The 11,828-nt window shown below is 35.6% G+C and overlaps 1 protein-coding gene across 1 annotated transcript; it reads right to left on the bottom strand.

Moving 5' to 3' along the window:
• Positions 1–3,387: 3,387 nt before the first annotated feature.
• LOC110378877 (uncharacterized) lies at positions 3,388–11,602 on the bottom strand. Its single transcript, XM_049837988.2, has 6 exons — positions 11,336–11,602; positions 7,404–7,613; positions 6,832–6,945; positions 6,053–6,145; positions 4,226–4,360; positions 3,388–3,734 (listed from the first exon to the last, which is right to left on the bottom strand). Exons 1-6 carry the CDS (start codon positions 11,508–11,510, stop codon positions 3,595–3,597), a joined length of 867 nt encoding a protein of 288 aa, XP_049693945.2. The 5' UTR covers positions 11,511–11,602; the 3' UTR covers positions 3,388–3,594.
• Positions 11,603–11,828: the final 226 nt, after the last annotated feature.

The raw sequence follows: 11,828 nt of genomic DNA, 5'->3' as shown, positions 1-11,828 counted from the left end.
GTTTGATGGCCTTGTTTACTGCGGATACAAAATTTTAAAACTGAAAATAAGCCTATGCCTATTACATTCTCATTATTGAGTGTTAGGCGCTCACTAGACAATCAATATAATTGCGCAATAAAAATATTGTTCAATTAATTTTTTATTCTCTAAAAATCATTTAAAGAAAGAAAAATCACCTATTTTTGCGCAGATGCACACGTATCACACTTAATGAGAAAATAAAAGGAAAATTACAAAAACGAGATAAAAAAATAATAAAAATACAAAAAAAACTCTTAATATAGTTACCGGCACGGATATTGAGCTCTCGGCGGAAGAGTGGCGACACATAAGGCAATAAACTAATAAATCGCTTCTGCGCAGGTGAAGGTCAGGGCTCAATATCCGTGCCGATAACCGTAAATGTCAATTACCTACCTAAATAATCTTCAATGCAAACGGATTAATTGCGCAATAATATTAACCGTCTAGGGACTGCCTAATTTGGGTGTGGAACTTTATTCAAATGATTTTGCAAACTTTAAATAACTTTAAATAAATGTAAGAAAATTATGGCACAAAATTTTGTAGTTTTGTTTTTGTATATAGATTTTAAGTTCATATACATAGTTTGGGAAAGTCATACATACAATACAATAGTGTATAAACAACTTTAGATAATTTATTACACAAACATGTCGCCCCGTTCAATAAATAGTTACCACAATATTGTTTTTGGGAATAGTTAGCAACATTGTTTGATTTTTTTTTATGAGATTTTTGAGAAATGTTATTTTGTTGGCCTGAAATATTAGTTTAGGTTCACACATACGCGGACTTCAGTATTAAAATCGGTTTATGGCTGAAAATACTTTAAACTAAGTATGTTAGTGTCAAAACTTATTTTCTGAAGTGAAGTCTAGGTAGAACCTTACAAAAACAGCTGACCGTATAAGACACCCCTCAGACAGTCAATGACATTGCGCAATATTCATAAAGGTAATACTGTGCAAATGGTGTCTATAAATGTTGTAAAACTTTATTCCAAAACTTGTGAACCAAAGTGCATATTTAGTTTATTTCTTCCTCTTTATTTCCCCGCTATAGGCATGCTATAGGTGACTGTCACCTCTATTTGTTTTTACCATAGTTTTTACAACTTTTACTGAAACTCATCTGAAACTTTACTTTATGCCTGTGAGCTTTGAGCTTTTTATAATATTGCTTAAAAGTACTGGGATATTAAATAAGATGATGATCTTAAATATTGAAAAAAAGTGCTTGAAAAAATAAAAAAGATTTTTACCTAAAAGCCTAAGTCTATACACTGACTATAAAAAAGTTAAATTAAAAAAAGGTAATGTCATCTTTCCTGTCAACAATCGGTGGTCTAATCAGTGGTCTAACCTAATCTCATGAAAATATGATTTACATTTTGTTTTGACGTACATTAATATTGATTTTAATTATTGATCTACATTATTCAAAGCTTTCAACATATATATTTTCTATATGAATAGTGGCATGGCATGGTCAATCGTTATATAATCGTACTTTGCACAAACATTTATATTATTGGTTGATGAGGGTAGCGACAAAATAATATACAAGTTTCTTTTTTTTTCTCATAAAAATCTACTTTCATAAACTATTAGACTGGTCTAATCCCCTAACTAAGACGACCCACTGACCAATTAATGGTCGGGTTTGATGGAAGTTACCTTTTTATCTGACTTCCCAAAAAGGAAGAGGTTCTTATTTCGTCGGTTTTTTTTGAAAAACAAAAAAAACCTTAGGTACATCCGCCTAGGAGTCGGTGTCTAGTGGATGATGATGCCACCAATTTCTAGGCTGATGCACCTAAGAATAGTTTAGTTTTGCTGTTGAGTGTTATTGGGAGTCAGTTTTATTTGTTTTGTCTCAAGTGCATTGTAATTTTCTTAAATTCTTGTAATGAAAAAATCTCCATGCACCACCTATCATCACTTTCTATGTGTTCTTGCTGGAAGAAATGGTGCATCAAACGCCATAGCAACACATGTATGTCCGTGAGTTAGAAGAATGTCATTAAAAAATCAAATAAAAAATATAGGTATGTTAGAATTACATTATGTAGCTGTCCCTCATTCAATATGGCAAGTGGAAACCAAAAATTTTTTTCATTCAATTTAATATGAATTTAATTTTTATGTACTTCAGTTTGAATGTATGAAACCCAGAAATGAACCATACTCTTTATGAAGCCGAACTCTTCTTGATATACATATAAATGTAAGATCAGTCTAATAAACAGTACGGTAAAGATGATACAGCAAGAATACTCATTTCTTTAAACAGCTCTCTAAGGGAAGTTCTGCTCAAATTGCACGTTTTTGTAAAATAAATATATATTCTCAATGTTAGCGACTTTGCCATACAAAAACAAAATCAGTTAATCAAAAAAGTTGTAGGGCTTTTTATTTATTAAAATCTCTATAATACTTTGTAGTGCGATTTAAAAATATACATTACCTACTGTTAATAATATAAAATATAAAACAAGACTTGCGGAATGTGTAAAGCCCTTTCAAGAAACTATTATAAGTTGCCATTAAAATCTTTTTTCATCCCACCATCTCGGAAAGAGTACATATCTGGGCGTAGATATCCCTTTGATATCTGGGCGCAAAAGCCGTTTTTATCCTATAGAGCGGCAAAGTGATTTGAATTTAGAACATCGTGTGCAATACTCCATTTGTGACAATTTTGATAAGACTTTTCAAACAAATACATATTAAACAAATAAAATACTGCTTAAAATAATTATTCAATTAATTAAGTAATTTTTATTATTGTTTTTACATAGATTTTTAACCTCGTTTTATTTTTAAACTGAGTATTCAAATAAATGAACTTTAATAGGTACCTCTTTTTAATTTGATACTCATGTGTGCGCGCCATTTTTTTTTTGCATTTAGTAATTTCCTCAATGAGGTGGGATGAAAAGTTAAAATAACTATTGTAGGTAACAAAGCAGACTATTTTAATATCAGTAAAAATACAAATCTGACTTACCTATTGAATTCGTAGAATATATTTCCATTTAACTACTTGTAGGCGCTAGAATAAGTACAAGATAACTCTTACGTATAGACCTACTATGAATTTAATACGAAATGTGAGCTTGAAGAAAACTTTGAGTACAGATATAGTTTAAATTAAGAACGCCAATTTAGCGACTTTGTCGCTAGAAGTGACGAATGTTGTTTAAGGCTTAGCGACCAAAAAATGTTTTGATGACAAAAATAGTTTAGCGACTTATCTGGCGACATTTGCAGTACAAAATAAAATAGTTCTAGAGCCAATATATTTTTTTCCAAATCGACACATAAATACAAAAATAAAATAAACGGAAATGCTTTTGTCTTTTTATTATGGTATCGTTCTGGATCATAGACTTTCGAATAAACGAGTGGAGGTGAGTATCAAGTGTCCATACCATGCTTGTGCTCACTTGTGCTTCTCCCAGATAAAATCTTGTATTCGCTTCTCATGGAATTAGTTTTAGAGACTTTCTGGCGACTTTTGACTTGGAGCCTAGAGACTCGAATTTCTAGGAGTTGGCAGTACTGTTTACAAGGAAACTATACTTTCAAACCATTCTCTAAAATGTATAATATTTAAAATAATTAAAGGCACGCCTTTTCCTTTGATGTCGCCCCATGAGAAAAATCCAATAATCGTCGAGTTCATGACCAACATTGCACCATGATCTAAAATATGGACACTTTAAACGTATTAACCTACTTAAATACATCTAAATAAAACTGGACCAATGACGTCTGACCTTACGAAAATACAAATTAAAAAAAACTTAAATGTATAGGTGCTAATTATTTAAGGGTTCTTTTTCATGGTTCAAAGAATATTAACATTTCTATACTCGATTTGAGTAAACAATATTGGATAAGACTTAAAAAAAAAATCTACTTAAAATAATGGTTAAAATAAATTAACTGCTACATTAACTGCCTCGTTGGTTTAGTTGGTCGCAAGTGCGACTGCTATAACTGAGGTCTCGGGTTCGATTCCCGTGTCGGGCCGAAATGGCGTTGTAAGTTGTAGAATTTTTTACAAAGCAGCCCGTAGGTAATCTGAAAGCGGGTGATTGATACACCCGTGCATCGTTATGTATGTACCTACTACTACAAGCTATAATATTGAGAAAATAACGTTTATTCTATTCTATTCTTTGTAAACTAACCCGCAATAGGGCCGTCTTGTTCAAACGCTACACAAAATTCATAATCTCGTAACTGAACAATGGGGTCGGCATAAATAGCGCATTTGTACGAATATATTGGCCGAACAGCGTTCACGACCGAATCCGAAGTGTCACCTTAAACAAAGAAGTTTTTACTTGATCAATAATCCGTAGTTTCTATTAAAATACTAGCTTTCACCCGCAGTTTCACCCGCGTCCCGACATTACTGCTACGGAGAGCAACAGGCGACAAAAACTATAAAGGTAGAATTCCGTGGATAGCGGCTACGACAGCCGCGCGCGGCCGACGAATGTCGTAGGCCGCGCGCGGCCGCGTCAGCCGCGACCCACGGAATTCTACCTTAATACTGAAAACTTTTTTTTTTTTTTTATGTATGTTCACCGATTACTCGGAGACGCCTCGACCGATTTGCACTTTTTTTTTGTTTGATAGGGTTTACCTCCCAGGTGGTCCCATAGTCACCATGTCAGGATCTGATGATGGAAACCCTGAGAAATCGAGGGCAACTTTCGAAAATTGTAGGCATACGTAGGGTAAAAACTTGACACTAAGGCGTATGTCTGATAACACTATGCAATGGTGAAGGTTTGGAGCTGACCTGATGATGAAGACCAGAGAAGGTCGAGGGAACTTGAACAATGAATGTGTAAACTACCTCGTGTTTGGGCTTATTTTGTTCGTATTGATGAGAACTTTCCACTGTGGATATGACATGCGGATAGTGACAACTATGCTTGTCACTGAAAAGCTATAAATAAAAAACTTTTTACAAAAAAATAAAACCGACTCCCAAAAACACTGAAAAGCAAAAAAAAACTATTCTTAGGTGCATCGGCCTAAAAGTCGGTGGCGTTATAAACCTAGTTACATCCATTAGACACTGACTTCTAGGCCGATGCACCTAAGAATAGTTTTTTTTGCTTTTCAGTGTTTTTGGGAGTCGGTTTTTTTGTATTTGTTATTTGTGGGAGTGAACTTGTATTTTTAACGTCATTTCATTTGTATGGAACTGAATACTTACCTATGCACTAATCAATAATTTTACGTCTACATTTATGAACGAAGCACTTGAAGATGAACTACCTTTTAATTTTTGAAAAATTATTAGGCCGAAATCATATTGTACACGAGCACATCATCTCATCTGCATAGCCTTATGCCAAACTATGTTGGATTTGTCTTCCAGTCTAACGGGATGCAGCTGAGTACCATAGTTTTAGTATCCAGTTATCCGGCTAACCCAATATCCCTAGGTAAGACTGGGGCCCGATTCTCCTAATTTTACTTAAGCGCCATTCGATTGACGTTCGACTCGATTCGACTGAGATCCAATCCCGACTCGATTACGATTGAAGCGTATGTGGCATTCCGCTATTTTTTCTTTGAAATAAACGTTTTTATCCTTTTCTGTCATTCAATAATGAATCATTTTGTCTGCAAATGATTTACGATTGCAAAATGATTGTACAGCAAACTACCGTATAGACCAAAATCATCAAAATAGCAGACCAATCGCACACCAATCAAATGTCAATCGAATACGATTGGTCTTTTATTAGTAGCAGAATGCCCGATATGGTTAAAACTGCTATTACGATCATATTGCGATTCGATTTCTACTCGATTTTGACATTATTAACTTAGGAGAATCGGGGCCCTGGTTGTCAGACTTGCTAGCGTCTGGCCGCCAAAGATGTTCAAATGACAGCAGCGACATACTGTTTATCGTGCCATTCGAAACACGGAAGAACTCGATCGTAAAAAATATACTGCGTAACACAGCGTAATATGAAATGTGTAGGTACCTTTTACCGAAAAATTAATTTGCCAATCAATTAACACCATCTTTTTTTCAAAGTCTTCCAGCATTTCGTCTGTAACTATTGTATTTTTAGGAGCTGAAACAATGCACTTAAATTAATAAGTACAAAACTCTCACCGCGATAGAATGTTGCACTAGGTATACCTACCTATGGCACGTTCATGATTTAGAATTTGTCGACAGCGTGACGTGAGACATATATCACGGCTCACGGGAACGAATAACGATGAAATAGAAATAGAGAGAGAACCCTGAACCTACTCTCGAGATTTTTTGAAAACTTTATTGAATGAAATTGCCTAACACCTGATGTTATCCGCAAAATAGCTATCATTGACATCTTTTTTGCAAATAACGGTCCCACTATGAAAATCTTGGTTTTAAGGTTTGTAGTGGGATTTCAATCCCACTAATATTATATACGTGAAAGTTTGTGAGAATGTATGTAGGTACATTTGTTATATTTGTTATTCATACACGCAAAACAGCTGGACCGCTTTGATTGGAATTTGGTATGTAAATAGGTGATACTCTGGATTAACACATGGGCTACTTCTTATGAACACACCACGTAGGCGAAGACGCTGGCGGAAGCTAGTATAGGATAGATGTTTGACCAAACGATATGAGGCGTGATCTTATCGTTCACGGTTATAACAAAAGTCCTTGTTTTTAAAAGTTTCGACTTTTTATCCTGGTGCGTGAACCCATGGTAGCCGATGGCAGAAACTAGTAAATTATAATGTGTAGGTACTTACTTACCAACATAGTACTTTTTCTTGTTTATCGGCTCTTCATGCTCAAATAATCCAATATTATTGTGGTAATCTTCTCTACTAAAATGAGCATGTGTCAAAGTCCTCTTAATGTCCGAATCTGAATAGACAAAGACATTTATTAAGTTTTGCTAAGTTCTTCGACCTGAAGCAATTTTTTACGAGGTATAGGTAACTATCTAATCGAAAAATAGGCCTTTTTTTTAACGACGTCAAAAATCATCAAAAATGACCCCTCCCGCTGTGGGTTAGCAGCGGTGAGGGAGTGTCAGACTACTGACTAAAAACCGTCGTGTTCCGTCATAGGCCTTTTATGTACCAGGGCCGCGGTAACTCTTTCGAACAACCCGCAGCCCCGGCAGGCCTTGGCCCTGCTGGTCCCCGCTGATCGAAAAATAGGCCTTCAATCAATTCAATATTGGGAGAATAAATTAATGTTTGCGCAACCATTGGAGATAATAGGTACTTATGTCATAGGGATATTTTTTTATTTGTCGTACTAGAGCCGCCGGGTAGAAACAACTGAAAAACAACACACTTGCCAGACGAACCACTTACTAATATGTTTTCCGTTTATTTTGTATTTAATATTCCACGAGTACAGGTACGAGGCCATGTCGGGGTCGTCCCTCATTGAGGTGCATTGTGCTGGTGCGAGGGACCAGCGCGCGTGCAGCAGAAGCGTCACACAAACCGTCGTCACCGGCGTTGTGTTCAGGTACGCCACCCCAATGGATTGGTAATCCGATATTGATAGACCTGAGATACCTGCGTAAAGGTATAACCTTAGCTTATGTTACCTATAGCTGGGTACTCAGCAGTGTAGCACGTAACGTATCAGATACGGTATCAAGTGATTACGTAGGCACGAGCCCGCTGCAAGCCGCTCGCGCGTGGAGCGCTGGAAGCTCGCAGTGACCCGCCGAGTGGCGGTTTCGCTGCGAACACAAAGGCGGCTCGCAGGGTGCTTGTGAGGACCGTGGACGAGCCGTACCCACTTGCAGGATGATACCGTATCTGATACGTTACGTGCTACACTTCTAAGTGAGTACCCAGCTTATGATTGATTGATAAATTGCAGTGCTTACGTCGATGTGCCTACACGTTGCGTTCCATTGGATATAAACTCTTTTGCAAAAAAAGCGGGCACCTATGTGAAATCTAAGTTTTAAGTAGGTACTTACGTGTATTTCAAACGGTTTTTACGCAACTTTTCAAAACGCCGACGAACTTTCTACAGTCCAAAACAAGGTTTAACCAATTTCTTAACAATTCTCAAAATTCAAATTTGGAATACACTCTCACGCATGCGTGGCTAACTCTATTGATGCTAGTAATATACTACAGTCATTAAAACCATTTGAAATACACGTAAAGTTCTTAAAACCAAGATTTCGTTTTTTTTGCAAAAGAGTGTAGTTTGACCACATTCTAGGTTTTAGTATAAGAACATAAACTCTTTTGCAAAAAAAACGGGCACCTATGCGAAATCTTAGTTTTAAGGACTTTACGTGTATTTCAAAGGGTTTTAATGATTGTAGTATGTTTCTAGCATCAAAAGAGTTAGCCGAGCATGCGTGAGTATTCTAAATTTGAATTTTGTACAATTGCTAAGAAATTGGTTAAACCTTGTTTTGGACTAATTGTTGGCAGAAAGTTCGTCGGTGTTTTGAAAAGTTTTTGAAGTGATTTTCAGGAAAATGATAATGCATTTTTAATTAATGATTAATATACTTTTTTGTTAGATCAAAACATTTTTGAAAAGCTATGCGTATTTGAGAAAATTTTCACCTGCTCTAAATGGACTATACCGATGATTGATGGCAATGTTAAGAGTTTCGGTATTTTAGTGTAAAGCGTTCTATTGTTTAGACATTGTACCCACGTGTTTTAAAATATCACTTTTTCATAAATAAACACTATTTAGAAGAGTATCAGTACCTTTAGCTGCGACAAAACCAATTTAAAGTAAGCAGTGCCGATCACAATCCGTCTCCTATCGGAATTTGACATTTAAAAAATACCAAATTTAGTGATAAATGTTAAAATTACCCACATGAAAAATGATAAGGAGGATTAAAGCTATCTAAAAAGTCGAATTATTGCCTCGTTGAAGCTCTCGATAACTCCATAGGTATCGGGTTACTAAACGACGATTTAGCTGAAAGGGAGTCAAGAATTCAAAATTATTGGCCAAACGTATGTTTCTTAAGAATTGAGCAGATAGCCAATTATTGTTATGATTTAAGCAGAAAAGTGCTGCAGGTGCCAGAAAATCTCGGTGTAGGCAAGTTTATTTAATAAAATATCCGTGGGATGAAAACACGCTATTTGAACGCTCAGACTCATAGATCTTCTGAGGTCTACGGAGTTTCCCAAGAGACGAGGTTGTTTAAAAATCAGTGATTACGAGACCTTAAGACCTCGTGCTCACAGTCTATGCGCTATTTTCTGTATTTTGTAGAAATTCAAGACTTTAAAAAATGTCAAAGTCCGATAGGAGACGAGTTGTGATGGGCACTGCTTACTTGAAATTGGTTTTGTCGTAGCTCAAAGTACTGATACTCTTCTAAATAGTGTTTATTTATGAAAAAGCGATATTTTAAAACACGTGGGTACAATGTCTAAACAATAGAACGCTTTACACTAAAATACCGAAACTCTTAACATTGCCATCAATCATCGGTATAGTCCATTTAGAGCAGGTGAAAATTTTCTCAAATACGCATAGCTTTTCAAAAATGTTTTGATCTAACAAAAAAGTACATTAATCATTAATTAAAACTGCATTATCATTTTCCTGAAAATCACTTCAAAAACTTTTCAAAACACCGACGAACTTTCTGCCAGCAATTAGTCCAAAACAAGGTTTAACCAATTTCTTAGCAATTGTACAAAATTCAAATTTAGAATACACTCTCACGCATGCTTGACTAACTCTTTTGATGCTAGAAACATACTACAATCATTAAAACCCTTTGAAATACACGTTAAGTCCTTAAAACTAAGATTTCGCATAGGTGCCCGTTTTTTTTGCAAAAGAGTGTAGTTGCTACGCATCTAAAAAACCACACTGCTCGGTGGAAACATACGCTACCGCTACGCCGTAGCACTGTAGCTCAGCAGCGTAGCAGCATATATTTAAACTGTGGTAGCAACAAAAATATTATTACTTATTACCACAGGCCGGAATAATTAGGTAGAGTTATTCATGTTCTTACACTTATTAAATTTCATACAGTAAAAGAATAAAGTGGATATGCCTCAAATCCCGAGATTAATTTTAATGAGCAGATAAAATCCCGTGATTTTTTATAAAAAGTAATTTACTTTTATGTCTATCAATAATTTTTATTGTGTAATAATATAAACTAATAAAAATTAAGACTATCAACAATTTGTACTGTGAATTGAAAACCAATAAAAAATGTATGTTAATTATCTTTGTTTTATTTGTCTATCTCTGAGGTTCTTATTATTATTTAATTGTAATATTGTTTGCCACACTGGATTGTCGGTTAGAAATCCCGGGAAGATCCACATTTCGATGTAAGTACATAAATAACTCTACCTAATTCTGACCTCTGCCTGAACTATGGCCTGATAACATCTATAAAAGATGATTAAAGCTGCATCCGTTTCAGGTGGTTTGGCTTTGGCACTTGCGCTGATGGCTAACAAGGCCTATACGGGAGCGACATCGCCGGTCGCAACGTCCGCAGACAAATTGAGTTCCTGGTGATGTTGGAGGCTGTGCCATTCGTTGGTGACGTAGATCGCGTTTTTTGGAGAGCAGATCGAACCAGGCACTGTCATGCGCGACCACTCCATCGGATAATTTTTTCCTCCAACTATCACGGTCATCAGAGAGTTTTTCCCAGATGTTCGGGTCGATTTTAAACGATACCATGTCGCGTTTAACGCTATTGAACAGTAAACTAGTGCTTTTTTTCGTGACTCCATCCACGTTTATATTTTATCGTTCAGTCGTCAAAGCCGCCACTATCAATGAGCAAGATACCTGATACGTTTATATAATGTCTAAGTAGCAAATCAAACAAAAAATACCATTAATTAGGTACATATAGGGTGACTGGTAATTAGTGAACGATACTTTAACACGTAATTCTGCTCATGATTAAAAACTTCCCTTAGAAACAGATTTTTATTTTCACAAAACATTAAAAAATCTTTCTCAAAAAATCCACTAACGTTATATTGTATTTATGGCATTTTTTCAATTTGCCATGATTCATTGCATCAAGTTGATCAAGTTTCTAGCCAATGACAGTGGCAATTTATAAATTCGGTGAAATTGGGATACTGGTAGCTAAGAGCAGTTTTTTTTTTTATTTTTTAGACCTATAACCATGACCTATTTTCTAGAAGAAATGTTATCAAATCTTCAAAGTACCTATGCTATGTACATTCTTATGGTCAGTTGTTGACAAGATATTCAAAATATACAAAGAGTCGTAAGTCGTACTCACTTGGATCGTAAGCTCGTCTGGTAATTTTAAAGGCATCATAATATTCCTTATGTGTGACGAGAAACAAATGTACGATGTAAACTATTGTCAGTATCGCGACGACGGCTAAAGTAATTACGATGTGAGCACACAGACATTTCTCTCCTCTTGTGTATTTTGCGGGTTTCGGCGGCATGTTGTGATGACGTGGGGATCGTGGCCAACTAAATCAAATATTTTTGTTTGATATCAACAAACTACATTTGAATGCTCGTCTTACCAACCAGACTCATTAGAAAATCTGAAAGCATAAAAACTAGCTGTTTTCTTCGTGTTCTTGTTACTTCCCTTCGAAAGGAACAATTTGAAAATATTTGAAATATAAAAAAAAAATCTCTAAGTACTGATGATTATATCATGGTCGGCGCAGGATGTTTTCTTCTTCCATACTCTTCTGTCTGCTGTCATCTCATAAGTACCTAACGTTCTTTACTATCTATCTATCTAGCTGTGT

This window comes from Helicoverpa armigera, chromosome 1 (genome assembly GCF_030705265.1).
Source record: "Helicoverpa armigera isolate CAAS_96S chromosome 1, ASM3070526v1, whole genome shotgun sequence".
Lineage (NCBI taxonomy): Eukaryota > Metazoa > Arthropoda > Insecta > Lepidoptera > Noctuidae > Helicoverpa > Helicoverpa armigera.
Note: the sequence above shows the minus strand (reverse complement) of the source record. Positions and strands in the feature narration are given on the sequence as shown.

Excerpts from the sequence above, each read along its gene's own strand:
- LOC110378877 (XM_049837988.2), bottom strand. The coding sequence starts at position 11,510 with ATGCCGCCGAAACCCGCAAAATACACAAGAGGAGAGAAATGTCTGTGT. Across the intron at positions 6,146-6,831 it reads CAAGAAAAAGTACTATGTTG|CTCCTAAAAATACAATAGTT; the intron begins GTAAGTAAGTAC and ends GCATTGTTTCAG. Across the intron at positions 3,735-4,225 it reads ACAAGACGGCCCTATTGCGG|ATCATGGTGCAATGTTGGTC; the intron begins GTTAGTTTACAA and ends TCCATATTTTAG.